The sequence below is a fragment of the Ostrea edulis genome, chromosome 10, assembly GCF_947568905.1.
Source record: "Ostrea edulis chromosome 10, xbOstEdul1.1, whole genome shotgun sequence".
Classification (NCBI taxonomy): Eukaryota; Metazoa; Mollusca; class Bivalvia; order Ostreida; family Ostreidae; genus Ostrea; species Ostrea edulis.
In genome coordinates, this window is record NC_079173.1 from 31,018,039 (window position 1) to 31,045,789 (window position 27,751).

The 27,751-nt window shown below is 34.1% G+C and overlaps 1 protein-coding gene across 3 annotated transcripts; it reads left to right on the forward strand.

Annotated features, from left to right (window-relative positions):
• On the forward strand, positions 1 to 27,751 carry LOC125665777 (ras-related protein Ral-A-like). Of its 3 annotated transcripts, XM_048898634.2 has the most exons (6): positions 4 to 143; positions 5,267 to 5,409; positions 6,454 to 6,662; positions 13,018 to 13,192; positions 23,443 to 23,552; positions 24,646 to 24,685. In XM_048898634.2, the coding sequence occupies exons 2-5, from the start codon at positions 5,302 to 5,304 to the stop codon at positions 23,542 to 23,544; spliced, it is 594 nt and encodes a 197-aa protein (XP_048754591.1). In that variant the 5' UTR covers positions 4 to 143; positions 5,267 to 5,301; the 3' UTR covers positions 23,545 to 23,552; positions 24,646 to 24,685. The 3 variants fall into 3 exon arrangements, with proteins under 3 accessions (XP_048754590.1, XP_048754589.1, XP_048754591.1); XM_048898633.2 differs by lacking the exon at positions 23,443 to 23,552 and having other exon boundaries at positions 1 to 143; positions 24,646 to 27,751; XM_048898632.2 differs by lacking the exons at positions 23,443 to 23,552; positions 24,646 to 24,685 and adding an exon at positions 19,359 to 20,033 and having other exon boundaries at positions 2 to 143.

Sequence of the window (27,751 nt, forward strand, 5' to 3'; positions counted from 1 at the left end):
TGGTAGTGGGAAAATCCCACAATGCACTGATTTTCGCCATTTCCACTTTAAAGTTCACTGGATATGTGAAGTCTTCGTTATATATGTAAAAGAAACACTGTATATACGTACTCTGTCATTATTTTGTGAGTTAGAAATACAAGGTAAGTCATAGATAAAAATAAATCTTTTCAGTTTGTCTGAGAGAATATCACGTCAGCTAAAAGTCATATCAGGTCAGCTCAGACAGGAAAAGTAAAATCAAAACAAAATTTATGTTTTGCCGGCAAAAAATATTTTGTAGAATTGTGATCAAGATTCACTGAATTAGAAATATCAGTTTGTATTATAATTGAATGAAATTTATTGCATGCTTTTGTACACAAGGAAAAGTTTTGTTTCATGAAGTTCTGTTCAATTGAAAAATGTCACACCCAGATATTGAGATAGGTCCTAATGATGAATGCCAGATCCACTTAAAAGAGACACGGAAATGTTGATTTGTTGACGTGAATAGAAATTCACTCTCAAGCGTAGAATATAATTGTTTCAATTTATTTGTAAAATGGTTATTTGTTTTATCTGCACTACCAGAGAGGATATTATAAGATGAGTCATCCTATATATACATGTTATTGTATGAGTCAATGCATACACTTTATTTATTTCACCTCTTTTATTCATAGATTTAATGATTTTTTTTTTATATTTCATTATTACTTTGTAATGTATAGATTATAAGTTCACTTAGGAATTCATCTGATTGAATATGTTTAATTAAGTGTGAATTCTTCTTCTCCTGCTTTTCATACAAAGTTTGTTCAGGCCATAACTTTTTTGACATTTGGTATGTGGGTATACCATGATGAGATAGAGTGTTGTGGACCAATTTTGATGACTTTTTATGTAAAGGTTAAAAAGAAATTGGGGCATTTTTCAGGGTTTGACACTAAGGCACGTCCGACTGACCGAGTCTACTAAATGATAGGTGCGGTCGATTAAAATGTTGATTTACTAGTCCAACTGTTGAAAAGATAAACAAGAAACTTTACTTTGCACAATAAGATATTTTAATCCTAATTAAAGAAGTAAATGTAAAGAGTTTGAACCGCATGGAGAAATAATCTATATTTTTAGTTTTAATCAGTAAGTCATGGTCAGAAGTGATATTTTACGACATCTACTCGATGTTAATGTTTGTAAAGTTATATGTTACGGATAAATTGAATTCATTTTTAAAAAAACCAGTTTATTTGAATTAAATATTAGAAAGTATTTATATATATCAGGGTTGGAAATTATAGCCCGCCCGACCGCCCGAGACGGTCTGTTTCTCAGGCGGACAGGAACAAAACACAAGATGACAGTCCGGTGGTTGGGCTAATTTAAATAGCCAGTTCCTATTTTTAAACCGATAATTTCTATTTTTAAGTTGTTTTTACCTCATTCACAAAAATGTACAGACGCTATCCGTTGTTAGATTAGGTATCGTTGTGGATAAGGTACATGTAAGACGTAGAAATTGTAATCTATGCGTTCATTGGTCTGTCTGAATGTTATAGCCAATCAGCGTTCGCAGTACAAATTACGTTCGGCATTATTACAAACGTGCGAGCGCGAGATCCGCGAGATGTTGCGAAAGTTTTTGGGGTTATCAACCCCAGAAAAGCGTCCCTTGGTTGACTCCAAGGAAAAAAAAAACAAAGCATACGACAATATCTAAGCATAATGTCATTACCCAAAGAAAATGAACACATATTTCTTACTATGAAATTTTGATGTTTATTACAAATTTGTATCACATGTTATCAGATTTTTTTTATTCCCCTTCAAATTCTAATATTTGATACCATTGTTGCCACTTTCCAATCTTCAAAATTTTTGTGAACATTCAGAATGATTACATGATTATGACATTGTTAGCAGGCTTATAAAAGAGGATTTATACAGTTGAATAGTTTAATTTTTAAACATGCAAAACTTAAAAATTGCATCCTTTGGGTAATGGCATTATGCTTAGATATTGTTTCAAATACTTTGTAAAAGGCGAAAAATTCCAGGGGCCTGTGTTAGAAATATCAATATTAAGCTTTATTCATAGTACATTCATAATAATGAATATTTTTTATCAGGACTGGCAGATTTTGAGCAGGGCTGGTAACTTTTAAAAGTAGCCAGCCCTGTGACTGACTGCTTTTTTTAGTGAATTTCCAACCCTGATATATCAAGTTAATAAATTAAGTAGTAAACAGCCATTTTCCGGTGTTGACATATGTGAAAAAATCTTTTGAACTATTTCTACACCAGAGAAATTTGATATGAATGAAAAGTTGAGTATATGTACAACAATATTTTGAAATTGTAAACTTTCAAATTTTCTTTATTTAGTCAAAAAATGCAGCTTTAGTAGAAAGCAATCTGGGAAAAAATTTAGAACCCCTGCTGGATTCAAATTCACACAATCTACAGTTCAGCAGTCGATGTGCTAACTTACTGAGCTACTCAGCTAGGCGATGGTTTTAGAAATGTATTGACAAATATTGCTGATATATTTTCGTCCATGTTTTAAAAGGAAGTCAGCCATTATGACGATGTAGAGTACCTCCTTAAGCTAGGGCTTATGTATTTTGTACAGTCTATGCGAAAGTTTTTTGGACCACACAGGATATTCGGTCCAGTGTAATCAATGAACACACCGGACTGGACCAAATTTTGTCAGACCGAAAAACCTAATGTAAAAAAGTGAAACACGTAAAAATGCAAAACCAAGGGAATCTTATTTATTATACTAATAATACTATACCAGGGATCCCTCCCGTATAATAGTTTAGACAGTCCATGCGGTTTTAATCACATTCATTTACGTATTTGGATTTGTGTGCTATTTTTTACTTATAACAAACATTTAAATGACTCCGCATCAAAATAGTAAAGCTCAAAACCGGACACTGAGACATCGGACATTCCGGTACGGTGTAAAAAATGATGCATCGGACCTGAGGCACTGCACATCGGTCAGGTCTGACGGTCCGATGTCTTTCGCATAGACTGTTTGTATATACGTTTCTTACAGCAAGAACTTTCATGTGATTTTGTGACCTTGACCTGGAAGTTTGACTTACTTATTATATACTAAAAATCTGACCTATTCAATATGTCTTGAACTATCTAAGGTAGATCTTTCATATCTTGTATATGAATTTCTTGTGGAAGACCTATCATTTCATTTTATTTCCTTTGACTTTGTGATCTTCAATTTCTGAGATTGATTTAGTTTTAAGAAAACAGAACCTAATAAGTATATCAAGAACTATTTTAGGTAGAGCTTTCATACTGTATTTTGTATAGAGATTCTTTATGGCAAGATATTGCGACACAATGGTGTTTGCAGTGTGCGAAATTAACTTGGACCGATAGACAATGTCTATAGAAAATCGAGTCGGTCTATAATGATCAAAATAGCTATAGACCGACTTGTCTATAGGAATTCTGAGTAAAAAACTGGTTCCCCGCCGCTTATTAAACATATATGAGAAGTGGGACCAGTTTATATGTAGTATGCTAATGTTTCTGTTCACCCCTTAGCTGTATTAAAATGTTCCACAATGTAATTACAAATCATTCGAATCAGATTATTCCATTTTCAACAAGGGGTGTGGGGGTGTCAATTTGATAATTACTTCAATGCACGTCATTTTCATGCAAATTCGGAATGTCCTTTTTGAACGGTTTTAAAAATATGTGGAAGATGCACGCACTTGAATCAAACAGAAAGCGGTCAGTACAATAAGTTCCAGTAAGACTAAAGTCACAGAAAATCATGAGAAAATGAAACGGAGTAAATGTGACTTAGATGAAGAATCAGACAGTGAAACTGAGCTGGAACAAAATGAAAAAAGAAAATGAAATTCTAATTGAAAAGCTTGACGTGCATGAAATTGAAAAAGAATATAATTAAACTAGGAACAAATTACCAAACCGAATTTGTGTCTATTATTTATTTTTGAATATTGCACGATAAATTTCGGTCTATAGGAATTTGTTGTGGTCTATAGGAAATAAAATGACTATGGACCGAAAGTTTATAGAACTGTAAAGTTACTTTCGCACACTGTGTTTGATCTTTTGACCTTGGAGTTTGACCTAATTTAAGAAAAAAGCTGACCTATTAATATCTCCTTAACTATTTGAGGTAGTTTTTTCATATTTTAAATATGAATTCTTTATGGCAAGACCTTATTAGACTTTGGTGCTCAACGGCAAGGTGGCTCAGGTGAGCAATGTTTGTCTTTTGACATATATATAGGCGTTTGATATTTGGTATGTGGGTATATCATAATAAGACAGTGTGTCATGTGCCTTTTTTGATTACCTTTGCATGACCATGACCTTTAATTTATAGGTCAAATACTAGAATTTTGGGGCATTTTTATGCCCCCGAGATCGTCGGGGGGCATATTGTTTTTGTCCTGTCTGTTATTCTGTAATTCTGTCATTCTGTAATTCTGTCATTCTGTCTGAAACTTTAACCTTGCTAATAACTTTTGAACAATAAGTGATAGAGCTTTGATATTTCACATGAGTATTTCTTGTGACCAGACCTTTCCGTGGGTACCAATATTTTTGACACCTTGACCTTGGAGTTTGACCTACTTTTTGAAAACTTTAACCTTGATAATAACTTGAGAACAATAAGTGATAGAGCTTTGATATTTCACATGAATATTCCTTGTGACCAGACCTTTCCGTGGGTATTGAACCTTTTGACCATGACATTTGACCTACTTTTATTTTTATTTTTATTTTTTTACATAGGTCATAACTTCTAAATGGTAAATATTAGAGCTTTCATATTGTACATGAGCACTTTTGACAAGATCTTTCTACTGGTACCAAGATATTTGCCCTTGTGACCTTGGCCATCTTCGGAATTGGCCATTATTGGGGGCATTTGTGTTTCACAAACACATCTTGTTTTTTCTGGACCATAACTTTTTTGTTTTTTGACATAGGCCTTTGATAATTAGTATGATGGTCTATCATATGTTCACAACAAATTGTTCCTTGGTTGAAGCACATATACATATATAGGTGATTGATATGTAACATAATTCTAAATTTTCCACTTTAAAGGTGATCCCTAAAAAATTTTTTTTTAAACTATGGAAGGGGAGATGTCAGTTGTAGTGTGATAAAACAATTCCTCCTACATGTAGTTATATTAATTGAATTCTTAAACTGATTCTGAAAGGTAAATAAAATAAACTGGTTTGTATTGCATTACAAGACTTGGGCTGGTGGGGAACTCACAAAGAAATCAAGATGTCGAAGGCAAAGACACAACAACCACAAGTTATCCACAAAGTAATAATGGTGGGGAGTGGTGGGGTAGGTAAATCCGCCCTGACCCTACAGTTTATGTATGATGAGGTAAGTAGAACATTGTCTTGATCTAGATTTTAACTTTGATAGTTGTATATTAACATAATTTCTTGACGTGTAAGACTTCTTTTATGTATACTTTTATATGCAGTGAATCAAACCTGTATTGAAAAAGAAAAGAAGGGTACATATGACAGTCTCTTGATACAGGTTCCGTATTTCTCACATCGAAGGCATTCTTTTATTTAAATTATTAGATAAGATACAGTGCAGAAAATGACTGATAATGTATTTGGGGAATTTATTTCACATCAATATGGTTTTAAAGGGGCATGTACACAATTTGAGCTGAAATTCTTTTTCCATTTCTATTGTTTACAATGCTTATGTATACCTAAAGTATTTCTAATGGTCAGTCAAAATTTGAATACCCAGTAGTTGTCGAGTTACAAGTGAGATACAGCATGTTTTTTGTTATGTAAACAAGGCTTGTGTCATGTTTGTGATGCATTTAGATTATTTTATGATTATAAGATCATGATTTCAATCGGGACACGAATCATGATAGTGGGAACGTAGCATTATCTTTATCAAATGTAACAGCTGACAGATACAAAGTATCTTATCATTAGTTTGTTGAATTTGAAGAAAGCTTAGTACTTCTTGAATCATTCCTCAATCATTGATTGGGCTCAATATTTATGCAGGCTAATTCTGTAAAAACATGTGATAAAGCAAAAAAAGTTAAGAAAATCAAGCTCATTTGAGTGTTTATTACCACAGCAAAATTCTACTGGAAAATATTGACCCAAAATTGTTGTGTGAACGTGCTGAATAAAACAGCAAAATGTTCAGTTAAATGACATGGGGATTTGGCCTAGTTGGGAAAGACATTGGGTTACTGATGCCTAAGGAATTTAAGGAAAAGTTAAACATGAACGAATCTGTAAAGAGGGACCTTTTAAGATATGGTTGACCCAGGGGTGTCCATGGTTCATTGCAGTATGAGCAATTGATAGTAAACTTGCATTCAGAAACTGGTCTAGCCGAGTTTGATAAAATTTCAATCCAATCCTTTTTCTTTCCCAATAGTTTGTTGAAGACTATGAGCCAACCAAAGCAGATTCCTACAGAAAGAAAGTTGTGTTAGATGGTGAGGAAGTCCAAATAGACATTTTAGACACCGCTGGTCAGGAGGAGTATGCTGCAATCAGGGACAATTATTTCAGGAGTGGCGAGGGCTTTCTGTGTCTGTTCTCTATCACAGAACAGGAGTCATTTCAGGCCACAGTAGATTTTAGGTCAGTATACACATTGTCTTTTGTTGTCATTATCTGGGATGAAAGTTCACTGAAATTTTCAGGGGCCATGTATTTATATATGGACTCTCAAGTCTAAAATTCTAGTGGATTGAATATAATTATACCCCCCGCAACAAGTTGTGGGGGGGTACACTGGAATCGGGTTGTCCGTCCGTCTGTCTGTAGACGCAATGGTTTCCGGACTCTAAAGCATTATCCTTTCCACCTACCGTCACCATATCATACATATGGACTACCCATGGGATGAAGATGTTCCCTATCGATTTTGGGGTCAAAAGGTCAAAGGTCAAGCGCACTGGACATCGAAGTAGCAATATGGTTTCCGGGCTCTAAAGCGTTATCCTTTCCACCTACAGTCACCATATCATACATATGGACTACCCATGGGATGAAGATGTTCCCTATTGATTTTGGGGTCAAAAGGTCAAAGGTCATGCGCACTGGACATCAAAGTAGCAATATGGTTTCCGGGCTCTAAAGCATTATCCTTTCCACCTACAGTCACCATATCATACATATGGACTACCCATGGGATGAAGATGTTCCCTATTGATTTTGGGGTCAAAAGGTCAAAGGTCAAGCGCACTGGACATCGAAGTAGCAATATGGTTTCCGGGCTCTAAAGCGTTATCCTTTCCACCTACAGTCACCATATCATACATATGGACTACCCATGGGATGAAGATGTTCCCTATTGATTTTGGGGTCAAAAGGTCAAAGGTCACGCGCACTGGACATCGAAGTAGCAATATGGTTCGGTTTGTCATGCCATTTGTTTTTTACACTCAGAAAAGAGGTAGTTTATACCTATTACCAACACCCCTTTGGGAGATTGGGGTAAGCGGGGGGTATTCTTAGTGAGCATTGCTCACAGTACCTCTTGTTTGTAACTGCGTATTTTTCATCTTTTTAAATATAGTTATATATATTAATTATATATATGCATGAAAATCCAACAACACTCTACTTTCTTAAAGTGTTAGATCTAAAAAGATACAAGGCCAATAAGGAAATTTATGAAAGCACTGTAAAATTATTTAGACTTCAAAATTTCGATGCAACTGCAACCAACGTCTTTATCAAGTGACGTATATGACATAAACAAGTATCACACACCATGAAAAAAACGACAAATAGTAATAATCTACATTGTTAACAAGAATGATACATATGTATATGTGTGTGTGTATAAAGCACAGAGAAATTTACTATTTTATGGAAACTCACTTCCACCTCAGTCTGGGGTTGAATTGACGACCTGCGGAACCAAATCTAGCAGTGTGTGACAAGCGAGCTAAACTGCTCTACCATTTAGGCAAGTCCTAAAAACTTGCTTTCGATGATTATGGAATTCTCGCCACGCTGTTACCCACTACACACACTAAATGAATTTTAAGAGGATCATACACAATATACTGCATTTGAAATTTTATATAGCACAAAGATTGCAATGAACTCTTTAAAAGTAAACATAACTGCCGTAAGTGAAGAAATATCTAAAGCACAGAGAAATTCACTATTTGAATACCCACTTCCACCCCAGCCCAGGGTGAACTTGTGACATGCAGAACCAAATCTCCTAGCAGCATGTGCTAGTGCATATATATATGTGTGTATTAAAATCTTTCCAGGATCACTGTGACCTGCTGACTGTTGGTTATTTAATTCAATCAACAACACATTTGGAGGTGCATGTAAACATTTTAATACACTCCATTGCAGGAGTTGATTAAATTGAATAATGTGTTAGCTACATGTATTGTGGCATATTTCATCAGTTGTCAAATTCAGTGATTCATTCAGAGCAATGGCAGTGAGTGTGGAATTTTTTCCGTTTCTGTAATACATTGAGGAGTTCTTTCAGATGTGCTGCTTGGATGATCTAATGGTGAGCTGGAATAATTTTGCTTGTTCAAACAGTTCTAAAGAGGATAGTAATTCCTAACTGATGAATATCAGATTCCCCTCACAACACACACAAATATTGTTCAATCTGAAAAGAATATTTTAATTAATGGATTTTCCAAAGTCCCGTGTAGGACAGAAATTTGGCCCCATTCCCAATTGGACAAAAATACCTCTACTTTTCTCTAATAATGTCAATGATTTCTTCCTAATTTGTGTTGAATTTTCCTCCCAACTTTTTGTTGTTTTTGGTATATACATTTTTTTTTTATAGGAAATGAACAAGTCATAACTCAAGACATGAGAATTATTATTGAGATAAGTTAAAAAAAAGGATTTGTACCATACTCGTGGAGAATTATATTTCGCTGTGCCGTAGATAGTATTAAATTAGAATATGATATTCAAACAATGGGTATATGTTATCAAGTTACTGTAGTTTTGATCATAAAATACTGGTCATTGTATAATGACATGTCCCATGTAATAGGTCTATACAAAGTTCTATTTATTTAATAGTGCTCAAAGGACATACCTGAGGAAGTTAAAAATAAGTTTCATAACTCTAAAGAACAAAATGGCTAGATTTTGAAAGCAATGAAATAAAAGGTATCATATATAGGGTGTTTCATTAAATTTGAAATTTGTCATTCAATTGTCATTGTGAATTTCCCAGTTTTTGGTCGAATGTCTTGGAATTCGAATTCAAAAGTCCTGGGACTGATTCTCTAATTGCTGAGAAAAATCCTTGTTTATGTAATCTTCACAAAAACTCAGTAGCCGAGGATAATTAAAATTAGTATGGGTCAGTAAAATTGTCTCAAAAGTAGCAAAGAATTACAATAATAAATCATTTAGAATAGAAATTATAGCAAAATAAACTATTATTGGGTCAACTTTTCTTTCAATTACTTTGTCACTATAATGCGTGTTACATTAACAGTAACACAAATGTTTAAAAACAATTTAGCTAGTGTGAATGCAAGGTGAAGATAACAAACAGTGATCAATCTCATAATTCCCACAAGCAATACAAAATAAATAGTAGTTGGACAAACACAGACCCCTGGACACACCAGAGGTGGGATCAGGTGCCCAGGAGGAGCAAGCATCCCCCGCTGACCATATATATCGCAAAGTTCTTGAAAAGTGTTGGTTTTATGGATTTTTTACCAAAAAAGAAAAACAAAATTTCTTATATGAATTGTTTGCTTTTCAGTCCAAAAAAATCATAGAAGTTAAATTAATTCTGGAACCGGAAAATCGGTTTCAACAATTGTATCATTTAGTATTACAATTCTTGAAAGAAATCGTCAATATATCCCGAAATAAGTGTTCAATCACTATCAGACATTTTTCTAGGGTGACACCCCTTGACCATAAAACAACATTTCCAATAGTTCGGGGGGAAAATGGTTCCAACAGTGAAACTGGAGATTTATTTAATTTCTGATTTTCTCTGTGTACATAAATTATTCCAATAACACTCACCATTTATTAATTTATTTTACAAATTAATCCTTGAAGATACTAGTGTGACCCATTTTCAATGTTAAAAAGGAAGAAAAAACACTTTAGTTTTGAAATTTAGATAAATCATGAATAAATAAATTATTGAGGCTCCATCTATATTTTATATATGTAACAAATAAATTATATTCATAATATTAGTAAATGGAGTTAAACCATGAATTCAACAAATTAACATGCATAAGTACTGATGTTTGATATAGGGATATGAAAAAAATTAAGGATTTACTTGAAAAGGTAAAACAAAGTCAATTTCAAAGGAAAAATTCAATGGAATTGAATTTGACTAAATTTCTATTCCTTGTTGAATTAAAATTCCACAAAATCGTTCAGGCCGATAAAACATTGTTCGGAATGACAAGATTCCCAGTGTTATCAGTCCAAATGTCTGACAGAGAAAAAAGTTTTCAAGAACTCTGATATACCATTATGTATATTTATCTCGAAAACCTTGTGCTTGCAGTCAGGTGTTTCCTACATTACATTTACGAAATGTTTCTCCAAATATTTACATCGTGCGTTAAAAGCTAATCAGAACTAAATATGATTTGATTATATATCATACTGAACAAATAGCTAGAATACTGTAATCGTTATTAAAATATTGTTACCAGATAAAATAAAGGCATGCTCAGAAGAATGTAGCAGGAAAAATGCACACGTGCATATCGTCCTACCAGGTTAGGGCTGTTGAAAGCATGGGACATTGATAAAAGTTTTACTAGTTATTGGGCATTGATGAAATGAGACTGTTCTTGATTTCCTTAGGTGCCTATTGGGCCAAATACATGATAATTTATGATACATAAAAATACACACACACGAAAACACAATTTGACAAATTTGTAAACCATTGATTTATTTTTATGGAAAACTGCTGTGAAAATACAAATTTAATACTCATTGGTAGATGCACATGTGATGATGCAGAGATTAAAAATGCCCATGCAAATGTAATCTCCAGGTGATATTAATCATGTGGGAAACACCTGTGTAATCAAACACCTTTACTCTCCTGCAGGCATATCTAGACATTGAAATCTACATCGTGCAACATGCATCCAGAATTATGTTTCTACAGACCTTTAGATTAGATTTACTTCCACCCTTTTGGTTTATTAGTACACTTGGGATTTAGATTCAAAACCAAACAGAGGGATAGTGACAGAAATTTGATTCACACAAATTCAAATTGAAACAATTATCACACAGTTTGAATGAAAGCAATAAAATACCAGTATGATTGATTAAGCATTATAGAAATTCTGACATAAGGATGTAATTTAGATTTCCAGTGTTAGTTACATTTAAATAAATCATATTCTTGTTTGCTGATTGAAATTTGGAACTTTGGATCATACTGTACACACAGGAAATTGTAAATTGTTTTATTGGAAATCCTGAATCGTTACATACTGTGGCTGTTTGAAGAAAAATGTGTATTTTATAGGATGTTTGTTTATGTAAAGATACTCTAATATTTTTCTAACCAGATAATGCTCATCAACCTCATAGCATTCCAATTTTATGATAGATCAGAAGATATTGAAACACATGGTATGCTACGTTGGGGCCATAGTGATGTTTGAACTCAATAGATTTCTTGTCTGAAATAAATGGCAAGTAAAAAAAAATTGTTTAAACATCTGAATTCACAAAAGAAAAACACATTTACACATGCTAACATGTTAATGCCAAAATTTTGTGGCAGCCACCTTTTTGGTGGGCATGACTTTCTGGTAAAAAGTTTATGAGACATGGAAATTACTGCTTTTCGAGAGGATCCTTGGAGATGTTAAGACTTCACTAATTGGGCCCTTACCAGTTTGTAAAACCAAAGGGAAGTGTAGGTTTCTTTTCTATCTGTCCATTCTTCTGTCAGTCAGTCTCTCCCATTAGTTTTCCCGAATTTTTTCATTATGTCTGCGAGAATTCATTGGAACTTGCAGTGTAGATTCAGAGTGGCAAACTACACATCAAGTTTGAATTTTGTAACATTTCATCAGCAGGTGTGAAAGAAATTAATTAGCCTCCCCTCTTCCAGGGTGAGACGTATTGTTTTTGTACTTTCTGTCCACCTGTAAATTCCCAAGGGGGTCCGGGTTAGAATAGGTCCTCAGTAAACCTTGGGGATACATTGTTTTTGTACTTTTTGTCCATTTGTCAATTCCTGGGGGGATCTGGGTTAGAGTAGGTCTTCAGTACCCCTTGTTTGTCATAAGATGCGTCTAAATAGGGCCGTCCTTCGGATGAGACCGCAAAAAAACGAGGTCCCGTGTCACAGCAGGTGTAGCACGATAAAGATCCCTCCTGCTCAAAGGTCTCGAACACCGAGTATCGATAGTTTACCAGAATTGTAAATTTCATGATCCCAGGGAGTAGCGATTTTGGTTCCAGGGTGGGGCCAAATTTATTACAGTGATTATTGTCTTTATTATTTGAAAGACTTCTTCATCTTTGCTGATATGGTATAAAAACCAAGTTCATATTTAGGAAAAGCAGGAAAGGATGTGGCAAAATTAGGAATTTTACTACCTTAGGATTTTACTGTAGGGTTGTTGTCATATTGTGTTACATATATTATGTTTTAAGAACACGTCTTGTTTTATACTGTTGCTAAGTATTGGAATTTAAGTTAGATATAGGGGCTTAGTGATACTTTTAATTAACACTCAGATGACTGATAAGGCCTGTGGACTAGTGATACTTTTAACTAATACTCAGGTGACTGATAAGGCCTGTGGGACTAGTGATACTTTTAACTAATACTCAGGTGACTGATAAGGCCTATGGGACTAGTGATACTTTTAACTAATACTCAGGTGACTGATAAGGCCTATGGGCCTCTTGTTTTGTTTCTGACTTGAAATGAATGATTCCATATTTGAACATCTTGTAGAGAACAAATTTTACGAGTGAAAAATGATGACACAATACCATTTTTACTGGTGGGAAACAAAGCCGATTTAGAAGACAAGCGATATGTCAGCGTGGAGGAAGCTCAAGAACGGGCCAAGCAGTGGAATGTGCCCTACGTGGAAACTTCGGCTAAAACTAGAGCAAACGTTGACAAGGTAAGGAGAGGGTCTGCACTTAGCTTTCTGGGAAGACTGATTCTGTAGTTGTGACAGTGGAGACAGCACTTAGCTTTCTGGGAAGACTGATTCTGTAGTTGTGACAGTGGAGACAGCACTTAGCTTTCTGGGAAGACTGATTCTGTAGTTGTGACAGTGGAGACAGCACTTAGCTTTCTGGGAAGACTGATTCTGTAGTTGTGACAGTGGAGACAGCACTTAGCTTTCTGGGAAGACTGATTCTGTAGTTGTGACGGTGGAGACAGCACTTAGCTTTCTGGGAAGACTGATTCTGTAGTGACAGTTGAGACAGCACTTAGCTTTCTGGGAAGACTGATTTTGTAGTTGTGACAATGGAGACAGCACTTAGCTTTCTGGGAAGACTGATTCTGTAGTTGTGACAGTGGAGACAGCACTTAGCTTTCTTGGAAGACTGATTCTGTAGTGACAGTGGAGACAGCACTTAGCTTTCTGGGAAGACTGATTTTGTAGTTGTGACAGTGGAGACAGCACTTAGCTTTCTGGGAAGACTGATTCTGTGGTGACAGTTGAGACAATAACAAAATACTGTTAATCTGCTTCTTAGGTTAGTGCTTGTGCTATCTTTGTTCTACTAACTCCTCAGTTATATGTGTGCCTACACACAGATTGTTAACAATGACATAAATGTCAATATCCAATAATGTTCTATTAAAGATGTTATGTTGAAGACAATTCAAAAAATGGACTATGTCAATTTAAGAGACCACACATGTATGTGAATTTAAGGATGTATGATAATGACAGAAGAGTAATTATTTTCGTTTGCTAAGTTTACATATAAAAATTTACAAAATCGCAAAGAAAGCTTAGCTTTAATGTGTAGTCGGATGAGTCAGGTGGCAATAAATGAATATCTCTATAAAAATTATTTATAATGGTCCATTTACACTTACGTTATGAAATTTCATATGTCAGTTTTGTCTTCTCATAAAATAAGTCAGTGGGATTCACTTTTTTAAGGTTACCTGAGTTTTGATATCGGGGGGGGGGGGGGGGTGCTAACATGGCCATAAAAGCTCTTCACAAAAGACTCCAGAATGAGGTTTAAATGCCACTTCGAGACTCCTTGACAGGTCTGAATATGGGATATGGTACTCAGGTGACTGTTAAGGCCTGCAGGCCTCCTGTTCAGTTATTGAATGATATTCTTTGAATATTTTCAATATGCAGAATCAATTTGTAATAGAAGGAAAAAAATAGAAAAAAGAAATCTTTGCCCTTTTCAAGTGTTAGGTTTATACACACAATAATCGTGTGTACAGTCTTGAGTCTTGTACTTGCACTTTGTGTCTATATTCATCAAGAGGATATGTCAAGGACTTCAGAGACCAAACTAAGTAGTTCATTATGATGACATGATTCATTGAGCTCTGTCATGTGTAAGTACCAGCTGTGTTAAGTCCCTACTATTCCCCAGAAACTGTAGATAATATTCCTTCTTGGACAAAGTCTTGTATCATGTATCACTGATTTCTGTGTGAAATTAAAAAGGTGTTTTCTTTTGGGTGAAATACTGTCAGGGCTTTCAATAGGTAGCAGCAGACGATTACTTGCAATTCAAAGATCAGAATTCGCAGGTTCGAATTAAAGAAAAAAAAATGAATAAAATTATTAAACTGTTATTTTTTCGTTCTTGTTTATAAACTCGCTCAGAGTTCTTGAAGTGTTTAACCAACAAAGCAGGACAATATGTACTGTAAGGAAAAAAGTACGTTTTTTTGTAGGACTCACAAAAAAACCCAACACAATTTATGTATTAAAAAAGATTGCTGAATTATGGATTTTATCATCCTTATTGTTATTATAATAAGTGTTCTCTTTCAAAAACCAACGAAGATACACCCTTTCTACACTACTGAAAATAATGCTTGGGCTGCTTATCTATTTCACAAGCCTGTCTCTTATTCTGGTTTTATTTCCAAAATCGGGAGTTCTTCTTTATAGAAGGCTTTGTGAACCTTTTAATCACCAGTTTAGATGTCGGACTTCAAAACTTAACGATGCATAGGCAAACTGGATCTTTATAAATTAAGTTGAAATATATTGCAGTAGAACCTCGTTTTTACGTTCTCCATTTATTAAGTTATACTCCATAATACATTGAAATTTTCAAGTACAAAATCATTTCTTAAGGTTGATCGATCCTCATGTGATGTCATAGGTTTTTGCAAAAATCTTAATAAATTTAACTTTGCACATGATAGAAATATATCTTTCTAATGAATGCTATTCACTGGATATAATAAAATATCTGGTAAACTAATAATACTGAAAAAGTTTATATTTTCCATAGATAATCAATTATTTATGATTTTAAAAATGTTGTCAAGGGCAGTAACTCCTATGCTGGAATTTCCTCTACTGGATGTCTATTATACATTGGTTTCCCTAATATCCACAATTAATCTATACACATTTATGAATTAGCAGGGTTTTTTTTAAACTGTTGATATTTAAATTTTGTCATTTCAACAAGTTTTTATCTATTTTTATTATTCTGTTTTACGAAAATGTGTGATTTTCTGATGTTGATGCATACTTCTGTTTTTGTATGTCTGACATCTTTAAAAAGGTGGTGACATATACATTTTCTTTGGTTATTAATTGAATTAAACTATACTGAGTGGAAATTAATAAAGTTTTTCCACTTTTAACCCTTAATATTGATAAGTCACATGAGGATGGAGCCACCTTAACAAACCTATATCCCAAGATGCAGCTACTCGGTATTACGTTGTAAAAATTCTCACAAAAAGTAATAAAAAATTCTGTTATAGTTCAGATTTTATACTAACCAGAGTGCATATTTACAACATCCTGGCATTGTTTTGAACCGGAGTCCTGAACTCTGTCATCAAAGTTCTTTTCAAATTAATAACTAATATGTAGTACTGTCTTGGACTTTTCATTAGACTCCTTCAGTTTAGTAACACTGAAGCTACAGGGGCTGCAGTGAATAGTTGTAACAATGACAATGGGGGGCGGCGACAAACAACGACAGACTCATTGAACATCCTTCCTTTGTGTTTACATGCAGTCATGTAGATCAGATATGATACATTTTGTTTTGATTTGTCAGTTTATACTTTATATAGTATGTGTATTGTTAAATTTTTGGGGTAGCAATGATGTATATTATTGAAATTTGATGGACAGATTAATCATACTTAATCTGTAAAAGACATACCTTTATATGTCCCCGTAACTGAAGATTCAGGGAAATATATGTAGTTTTGGTTTTTGTCTTTAAAACCTTTAACCTTAGCCATAGCTTTTGAATGGATGGTGATAGATAGAGCTGTCATAATTCACATGTGTATTTCTTGTGACAAGACCTAACTTTTGATACCAAAATTCTGAGATTTAGATTAAATTTTGTGGAAGTGGCTTTGAATTAATATCCAATTTTAGAATTGATGATTTTATCTGAGGGTTGATTGGGTTGTTCCATTATCTCTTATTGCATGTTCTGTTATCTGTGGGCTGATGATGCAGTGAATTATTTCCCTTTATCTGTGGGCTGATGAAGCAGTGAATTATTTCCCTTTATCTGTGGGCTGATGAAGCAGTGAATTGGTTCACTTTATGTGTGGGCTGATGAAGCAGTGAATTAGTTCACTTTATGTGTAGGCTGATGAAGCAGTGAATTAATTCCCTTTATCTGTGGGCTGATGAAGCAGTGAATTAGTTCCCTTTATGTGTGGGCTGATGAAGCAGTGAATTTATTAGTTCACTTTATGTGTGGGCTGATGAAGCAGTGAATTAGGTCCCTTTATCTGTGGGCTGATGAAGCAGTGAATTAGTTCACTTTATCTGTGGGCTGATGAAGCAATGAATTAGTTCCCTTTATCTGTTGGCTGATGAAGCAGTGAATTAGTTCCCTTTATCTGTGGGCTGATGAAGCAATGAATTAGTTCACTTTATCTGTTGGCTGATGAAGCAGTGAATTAGTTCCCTTTATCTGTGGGCTGATGAAGCAGTTAATTAGTTCACTTTATGTGTGGGCTGATGAAGCAGTGAATTAGTTCCCTTTATCTGTGGGCCAATGAAGCAGTGAATTAGTTCCCTTTATCTGTGGGCCGATGAAACAGTGTAGTACACACTTCATCTGTGGGCTGATGAAGCAGTGAATTAGTTCCCTTTATCTGTTGGCTGATGAGGCAGTGAATTAGTTCACTTTATATGTGGGCTGATGAAGCAGTGAATTAGTTCCCTTTATCTGTGGGCTGATGAAGCAATGAATTAGTTCCCTTTATCTGTTGGCTGATGAAGCAGTGAATTATTTCCCTTTATCTGTGGGCCGATGAAGCATTGAATTAGTTCCCTTTATCTGTGGGCCGATGAAACAGTGTAGTACACACTTTATCTGTGGGCTGATGAAGCAGTGAATTAGTTCCCTTTATCTGTGGGCCGATGAAGGATTGAATTAGTTCCCTTTATCTGTGGGCTGATGAAACAGTGAATTAGTTCCCTTTATGTGTGGGCTGATGAAGCAGTGAATTGCAGTTCACTTTCATTAGAATTTTCTAACATAAGATAATTCAGGAAGTGCAGGTAACATCAACACCCACATAGCTAGGGGAGATGCTTGCTGTATCTTTAGAAGTTCAGACTTTGAGGAGGTAATAGATAGATTTTGAAGAAATGTGAGAATTACAAATAATGTTAAGTATCTTGCTGGAAAAAAAAGGCAAATGATTCTAAAATATATGGAAGCACTTTAGAATTCTATGAGGGCTGATATTCGGGATGCTTAAAATTTATCTTAGGTAACTATGGCAATAAGTAGTATTGAAGTATGCAAAATTGTCCATAACACTGATTATCAAAATTCTTTTAATGTTTTCAAAAGAAAAAGTAATAGTTATCTTGATATATAGATAGATCAGCTGTGGTAGCCTAACATCTACATGTTTTTTCATGTGCAAAGTAAATATAGGCATTACATAATGAAATGTCAGTTGACAGTAGACTTAATTTATGTTTTATTTAATATTTTATATTTAAATACTCAATATTATAATCTTAGCAAAGTCTAAAAGTTAAAAAAATTCTCATAGATATATGCAGGAATACTAAAGTGCATATAGCCAGTACCTGATCCTATTTTGTGAAGCCATAAAGGAGTACATATATATGTATCGTAGAGGTTTTAAGGTAGTACTCTACATCGTCATAATGGCTGACTTCCTTTAAAAACATGGATGAAAAAATCGATATCAGCAATATTTGACTTTTCCTTTTTCCATTTAAATACCTAACCGAGTAGCTCAGTAGGTTTGAATACTGACTGCTGAACTGAAGGTCGCAGGTTCGAGTTCAGCAGGGGTTTTAAATTTTTTTTCAGATTACCTTCTACTAAAACTGTATTTTTTGACAAAATAAAGTAAATTTGAAAATTTTCAACTTCAAAATATTGTTGTATATATCCTCCACTTTTCATCCACATGAAATTTCTCTGGTGTAGCATACCTCCTTAAGAGATTCATGTTTAATCGGTGAAAATGATGTAGGCACGTCCAAAGTTTTACAATTTACTAAGCATGTTACACTGCTGTTGAATGCCTCAATACATCAATCTGTTGAAGATCGTTGATTAAAAAAAGTACAAAATATTCAGATACTGCCGTAATGTAGAATGGCAATAGCAAAGTTAGTGGGCACCGCAATCATTCAGAAATAACATCGCAATACATACAAGTATTTAGAGGTTTGTATTGAATTTTTGGGGAAATTGGTAGACTATGGATTGAAAAATGAGGCAGCTGGATGCATATTCGATACTCTTCACCAGATATTCTTGCACCTGTAACATATCTTCCCGAATAAATGGATGTGTTTATTAACAAATCAGAAACCTGGCATTTGATTTACATCAGCTGATCACTTAATGGATTCAGGTGTTGGGGTTCTGAACATTCTGATAAAAACATTATTCCTGAGGAAGAATTATCTTTCTTTCGTCTGTTATTAGAGGAAGGAAGAGATTGAAAATGACTAATAAATTAACTTTTAAGAAGGAGTAAAAATAAAACTGCAAAGTTTTGCATATCTGAATGATTAGCTACTTTGAACTTGGAACATTGCTTGTTTAAAACTTTCTTTTTCTCTTTTTTTTTGACAGTGTTTTTATGATCTGTTACGCATGATCACACAGAGTAAGTCAGGTATGAGAGTCGGTACTATAAATCGACGAATAACATTACCCAGTCAACGACAAGTTGACAGGAAAAGTAAAGATTTAAAAACCACAGACAGTTCCTCAAAAGGCTGTTGTCTCATCTTGTAACCAACCCCATATTCTCATACCATAACCATTTTTGGAAAGGCACCACATCATAGACTGAAGATCATAGTGATTTAGTGACTGTGATTCAATACTGTATGTATGAGTGTAGCTGAGGTACATTGATGCTAAAGGATGTATTGAATGTTCGACAGCAAATGATAAACATTGAAGTGTTAGATAGACTTTAGAATTGTAGGATATTGTTAAGTTTAATTTAGATAGCTAAAATCATTGAAATGTTTGTTTGTTTTTTCATTCAAACATCACTGGACATTTTAAATGTGTACTGTTAGGTGGTGAAACATGTGCACATATGACAAAATTTACTGTAACATATATTTATTTAAAAAAAATTAATTATTTTTGTAACATCTCAATACATCGTATATAATTAATTCATAACATCTTGATACATAGTAATTAACAAAGAATATTGATTGCATTTACTATGATTTGGATAAAAATATTTTTTGAAAATAAATTCATGTTTTACAGAATGAAAGAAATTTATATATGATGTTCAATTTTGATTTATATACAGGAATTTCCCAAACACATAATAAACACATTGTATGCATCTTGAACATGCTTTGCACCATTGAATAGTACATACCCATCCATTTCCTCATGAATGTGAATTTAAATTGAAAAATGATTTAGTTTCTCATTTTTATGTGAAAAAGAAATTACTAGTATACTTTTAATGTGATTAAGGACTAACTCGTAAAATTAATGTACATATAAAATAATACAAAGATTGAATAAATATAATTTTCTACATCCCACACTGCAGATCGACCCATCCTCAATCTCCAGGCCTTCATCTTCTGACCCTTCCTCAATCTCCAGGTCTTCATCTTCTGACCCTTCCTCAGTTTCCAGGCCTTCCTCAATCTCCAGGCCTTCATCTTCAGACCCTTCCTCAATCTCCAGGCCTTCATCTTCTGACCCTTCCTCAATCTCCAGGCCTTCATCTTCTGACCCTTCCTCAATCTCCAGGCCTTCATCTTCTGACCCTTCCTCAGTCTCCAGGCCTTCATCTTCTGACCCTTCCTCAATCTCCAGGCCTTCATCTTCTGACCCTTCCTCAGTTACCAGGCCTTTGTCAATCTCCAGGCCTTCCTCATATTCCAAGGCTTGCATTGTAGTTTATGCTATTTATCCATTTTTTTTAAAAATGCAGTCAGTTAATGTAGGTACAGAAGATCTCGACTGAAGATGAAAGGTGAGAGTCTCATAAATACAAATGATATATTTTTAGTTTTGGGGATACAGTGCAGTACAGATGTGTGCGATGTATTTCTAGTGACGGGGCATTGGAAAAATGAGCTGTTTATCTAGAGTGAAGTCATACATGTGGGCAAAACTATCGGTTTTAGCGGACTGTATATATATTCTTAGAGCTGTTGTGATACTTTTGGGCACTTCTTTTTGTCAACACTGGTGTGAGCTATATTTAGCTAGACCGGTTTACTGTTGGATTTAATGCTCATCATTTTCATGAACATGTCCCTATAGTGCAGACCCAAAAAGATTTTCTCTGATTTATTTTTGAAGAATTGCTCTTTTCTTGTATTGAGCACTTAGTACAGTAAAGGAGTTTTAGGCTGTCTTTACAGTGCAAAGGACTTTGTATGGCATATTGACCCTTTAAAGGGAATCAGTGTTTTGAAGGAAAGTTTTATCCTTTTTGATAAACAGTGTATGCACATTTTCATGTAATAAATAGGTTGGTAATTCTAATGTATGAGTCCATGAATATCTGACTTAAAAACTTAGAACTGACATAGAATGCCTTGGAGATCACAATTTTTGTTATTGTAGATTCCTTACTTTATGTGATGACTTGATATTGCAAAATGATTTGTTGACATCAAATTGAGAGAACATGATTATGCAAGTGCTTTGTTGATCTAGAATTTTTAGCTCACCTAAACTGAAGGCTCAAGTAAGCTTTTCTGATCACCCGTTGTCCGTCGTCTGTAAACTTTTAATACTTTTGACTTCTTCTCCAGAACCACTGGACCAATTTCAACCAAACTTGGAAAAATCATCCTTGGGTGAAGGGGATTTAAGTTTGTTCAAATGAAGGAACATGGGGAGATAATCACAAAAATGCAAAAATAGGGTGGGGTCATTGAAAAATCTTCTCAAGAACTACAAAGCCATAAAAGCTGAAATTTTCTTAAAAACTTATTGACATTATGGAGATTTAAGTTTGTTAAAATCATGACCCTGAGGGGTAGGGTAGGGCCATGATAGGGGATAAAATTTTTACATGCGAATATATAGAGAAAATCTTTAAAAGTCTCAAGAACCACTGGGCCACAAGAGTGGAGATTTACCTGAAAGCTTCCTGGTATAAAGTAGGTTAAAGTCTTGTTCAGATCATGGCCCCCCTTGGGTAGGGTGGGACTACAATAGGGGTTCAAAGTTTTACATGCTTATATATATAGGAAAATCATCTTATTTATAGCTAATGGACCAATTTCAACCAAACATGGTACAAATTATCTTTGGGTGAAGGAAATTAAAGTTTTTTTTAAAATAAAGGGCCATTCCCCCTTCAAAGGGGAGATAATCACAAAAATGCACAAATAGGGTTGGGTTATTTAAGAATCTTCTCTAGAAGCACTAAGCCAGAAAAGCAGAAATTTACATGAAAGCTTCCTGACATAGTGGAAATTCAAGTTTGTTAAGATGCAAATATATAAGAAAAATCTTTAAAAATCTTCTCAAGAACCATTTTGCCAGAGAAGTTTACATTTACAGAAAAGCTCCCTGACATAGCACAGGTTTCAAGTTTGTTAACATCATGGTCCCTGGGGTTAGGGTGGGGCCACAATAGGGAACAATGTTTTATGTGCGAATATGTAGGGAAAATCTTTGAATATTGGCCAAGTTATTCAAGTGAGCGATATGGTCCATGGGCCTCTTGTTGCATGTATTTTAGCAATGTAAGAAAAGAAGCAAGTAGTTTTATTTTGTGATTGACACTTTTTGCAAATTACACAATAATAAATTCCCTGCCTCTATTTAGAAATCTACAGTAAATGTATTACATTTCAATGGAGAAGCAATGACAAGCAATAAAATCCTTCATTTGTGGTGCAAAATGTATTTTTCAAATTTTTTAAAGTTTACATTAATTTTCAAGTTTTAGAGGTCCAAATTAGGCTCTTAACATACCAATCTCTCTGTATGACCATGCATTTGTCTAATGTGTAAACATTCTATTAGCAAATGGGTAGAAATCTGGGGCCCGTTTTACAAAACAACTTACGACAAAGTCGCAAGTCTTAAATTGTATTACACAGTTATTACTTTGAATGAATGAAGTAAAACTTTTCTAAGGCTTAATTTTCAACATTTTTCTTAAAAAAAAATTTGCATTTGAAGTGAATGATCGTACAATAAACTGGTAAATTCCAGTATGTAAAGTTGGTCGTAAGTCGTAAGTTCTTTTGTAAAACGCGCCCCTGAGGTGGGTAGTTTTGGATAAGAAAAATTCAACTCTAGATGATTATAGTTTTCTGAAATTTCTGATACATGTTACAATGCAAGAGCTATACCTTTAAGTCTTTAGTTTTCATTGTGGAAGATTGACTTCCTTAAACTGCCAGAAGATCTTTGAGATCACGATCTTCAAGATCAGCATATCATTAACCAGTCCTCATGACAGCATGTTTGAACTTTTAAAAAATTGAACAATTTGTTCACAGGCAATCCTGTTCGGCATTGACTCGGTCAGGGAGCCATATGATAGATCTAGAAAAAAATTATTTTATGGAGGATTTGGAGGTTAAAATGTGTATTAAAACTGTGCAAGGATTATGCATTCATAATTGTCTATTTTTTTCCCCATTTCAAAATCAAAGTATATTTTATATGATTGATAAATTGAATTGTCCAATTTCAGGTGTTTTATGACTTAATGCGAGCCATTAAAGACAAAAAGGCAGCAAATGCTCCTAAAGATCCCGTCCCAGAAAGCACGACAAAATGTTGTGTAGTCATGTGATATGTTTGGTAAACTAGAAAACACGCTGAGCTTCTTCAGTTCATATACCTCATTTAGTTCTATTCCACTCTCACACTATACCTGATTTGTAAGAAATTCATGTATGCTATCATAAAAAATACTATTTTTTTCTTCAGAATATGGCATGATGTTTTTTCATTGAATTCAGTTGATTACAATGCCTTCTTTTATCATATTTTTGCGTATTAGTCTTATAATGCTAAAAGAAATTTGTTTGATCCATGGACAATAAAATAGTCAGAATAGGCTTTATACAGGTGTCAAAAGACAATTTATTCCTCAATTTTTATCGGGGTTGTCGGAAAGGGAGTGGGGCAGGGAGTAGATGTATTGGGTGTAATCGCCTCTCTTCAGCTCTTTACAAACAGCAATAATTATGGCTTATGTACATTTTCAAACAAAAATAATTCATTACACAATTTAAAATACATTGCATGTTGAGTGACTTGATACAAACACATATATTTTGTTGTTGCAAAAGCTGTCAAAGCTTTGGAAATTTCTTAGACTTTGCCACATGTACCTCCACAAGGGATTCCCACTTGGCCCAATATGGCCTTAGAAGTACCCTAAGACCCTGTGTTCAGTCACTTTCTCTCTCTCTCTCTCTCTCAACTGACTCAGTCTACAAATATGGGAATATGAATTGGACTTTGTTTGTATTTTTCTTTTTTAAAAGCAGTTACCAATGCTATTATTCATGTTTTGCATATTTCTTTCAGAGAGTGACGGTATTTTTGTTATGTTTAAAGTGAATATATCATGTTATAATACATGTATTATGCTTTGAAATGATGATGAATGGAATAAAAATACTCTCATACTTTTCATCTTTCTCAATGATATCCCATTGTGTCAAGATGCTCAGAATCGCTGTTTCAACTTGTTAGAATACATTCTTCATAATAAAGATTTTTCTCTTTTCTATTTGTGTCATATTATATAAGAAATTTTATTACATTGATTGATAATAACATATGCATACATGTATCTTAATAAATTCACATGATTAAAATCTCATTTGCAATATCAATGACAATATTTATGTACATATGATCATTTTATATTTATTTTCTCCAGGTATTTTATGATTTAATGAGAGCCATAAGAGATAGAAAAATGGAAGCAAGTCGACAGACCAATGGAAAGACTAATAATAAAAAGAACAAAAAACGGAAGTGTACAATTTTATAACAGTATGACTGAAGAATTTCTAATGGAGACAAAGCTCTCTGTTCATTGCCTTTGACAAACATTTATAAGAAACACAAGAGAGCACAAATGATCTTGAGAGGATGACCTTCAGCACAAGCAAGATTACTTCAAGGTCATTTGCATGATGGATTCAACTTTTTACTCAAATCAACTGATGCCGATTTTATTTTGCAGACATGTATAGAATCTAAGTTGCTGTGTAGCTTTACAAGCTTTTACAATGATTTTATAAAGTTCACACCTATACATACAAACTATTTTTTATTTATGTAGATATGAGAAATTGTGTGTGTGCATGTGTTCAAATATGATATTAGTACAATCTTCATTAGAAAAGCTCCACGATATGGTACCTATATAAGAGCTTATTTAAAGTACAGATGAAGCACCAATTTTGAAATGATTATTTTTTCTGAGGTACAATTACTTGATGTACTTTATGCAGAATCTGTGTTGTCATGTAAATCTGTATGCATGTATATTAGGCATTTTTCATAAAGAATTGTTGAAAACAATATTAAAAGTTTTCACATTATTGGAATTGAGACGTTTTGTTAAAAAAAAATGTAAGCAACAATGGCTTCAAAGGTCCTGTAAAATACATGTATAAATGTATGCAGCAATGCTATTGATGGTGTTTTTCTTGTACATAAATCATCAGGGCCATACATTGGGTAATGTTTATTGTATTTCAATTGGAAAATTCTGTATAAAATTCCTGCCAGATACTTCATTCGCGTAGAAAGGGTAGAGGGGGGAGAAACTACTTGATTGTCTTAATTATATGAATGCTTGTTGATTGTCTCAATGTTCATTAATTTTTTTTTTTTTTTTTACTTTCATCAAATTTTTGGGAATTATGCTGTGAAAGGATGGGCTAACTGCGTGTCATATATGTGGAATACATTTTATTTTATTCCACAATGATATATATGTAGTCCTGTGATGATTTATAAAGTATGGGATTAGTCTCCTTGCTTTAGTAGTAAAAGAAAATAATGTATGTATTGTCCTTTTACTACACAATTACACGTACATGTTTCTCTTCTCAAGTTCTAGTGCTGTTGCTTAAATTTGAAACTGGAAATGGGCAGAACAAATCAATGCATTGATGTGGTGGCAAATCAAATTAAAAGAAATGTAAGTCATATTTAAAGAATTTTGACTTCGATGGGAGTATAAACAAAGACAGATGAAAAGTTTCAAGAATGTTTCCATGAAGGGGGGTGGTAAGGAAAAAAATCATTAAAAATTGTGAACCACTATATCAATAGACACCCTGCATCAAGAGAAAGTACGTTTAATATTCTACAGAATGAGCATTGGGATGGATTCTTTAGTGTCTAAAGGTCACGGTGCTGGGGTCACTCTAACAAGAAATAAAAACTTGATGCATAGTTAGGAAAACCAGAAAAGAATATACCAAAATTGTGTTTTCACATCCCCAGGCTTTTGCCTGTAGGATGGTTCCAAATTAGCTATATTGTGTTAATGTTACATATTTTATGTTGGGAGAACAGGAATTTTTTTTCTAGATTTCATAGCCCTTGGGACTAGTGATACTTTTAACTAATACCGGTACTCAGGTGACCGGTAAGGCCTGTTGGTCTTTTGTCACCTTCATATTTAGTTTTCTCTCTTTTGATGCCTAGACTGTGCATGCCTATTTAGCGGAACTTATACAGGCCTAAGTCTGAAGGGTATGGAAATCTGAAGAAATGCTTTAATGAAACTCCTATCCTTATCGCATATTTTAGGATCTATGAAGTTGGACAGAATAAAGGGAGAACTTTTTAGTTTTAATGACTGATGGAATGCAACTTCCTTTTACAATCCATTTCAAATATGTTGATATCCTCCCCAGGGGCCCAGTGCAAGGGATGGGGGGTGGGGTGGGGTGGGGGGGGGTCACAATCTCTATTTTTGGCTATTGCACATTTTTGCACAAAGTTTTGGAAAGGATACAAGCATTGCCAGCAGGTGCATTTGAACTTGATGAGGTTTTCCATTGTGTGTGTTAATGAGGCTAAGTATGTACATAGTAGTATAACAGTTCTGTAGAAACAGGACAGCCAAATGCCTGTACATTTCGATTATCAGATAAATGTACTCAGTACACTATGGTAAGTCATCCATTTATTGGTACTGTGGGTACTTCACAGTAGTATTGCTTTGTAAATTTACTTACTTTTAATTTATTCATTATATATGTATTTAAAAAAACCCAACTCTATACACATTTTGTGCTCATGTACATTGTACCAGTAAACATAATTTTTTTTATGCGTATTGTGTGTATATATGTAGAGGTAAATCAACAAGTTCTGGGTTTGATTCTATATATCTGGTAAATCAATCATTCTGGAATGAAATTTTTTTTAATTTTGTGCGCCATTATCAACGCAGGATGGTTTTAAATCGGATGAAAATTAAAACGTGTTTTCTAGCTGGTGACTAACACCACAAAGCTGCTCAATCAGAAAGGAAGAGGGATCTGAATTGCTGTTGAATTTTTTTTTTAATTTTTTTTTTTGTTATGTTGTTGTATAACTAAAGCTATAACATAAATTTTTGTTTAAAATTGCATAATATTTGAAGGCATTTCCCATTTGATTTCATTGATATATATTCTTAAGAAAGTAAGTACATTAATTTCTAGATAAAAATCCTTACTAGCTGAAGTACTCCAGAGGGTAATGACACGGCAGGTGCATGTAAACAAGCCAAAGTAGTGTCCCTTTGGTTATAAATGCTTGTTATATTTAAAAAACAATTGATTTTTATGTGTCATGTTAATTTTTTAAAAATCCCACAACAGCTGAGCTACATGTCGATGTAAATGATTAGTCATTAAATCTAGTGGCTTTTCTGTGTGTATCTCATTACTGACCCATTCTTATGTACATTATTATGCCTTCCATATGCATCTGAAATACATGTATACTTTAAAATAAAGACACTGTTAATTGCG

Coding starts and splice junctions, on each gene's coding strand:
- LOC125665777 (XM_048898632.2), top strand. CDS start 5,302: ATGTCGAAGGCAAAGACACAACAACCACAAGTTATCCACAAAGTAATA. Junction 5,410..6,453: donor TACAGTTTATGTATGATGAG/GTAAGTAGAACA, acceptor CTTTCCCAATAG/TTTGTTGAAGACTATGAGCC. Junction 6,663..13,017: donor CAGGCCACAGTAGATTTTAG/GTCAGTATACAC, acceptor AACATCTTGTAG/AGAACAAATTTTACGAGTGA.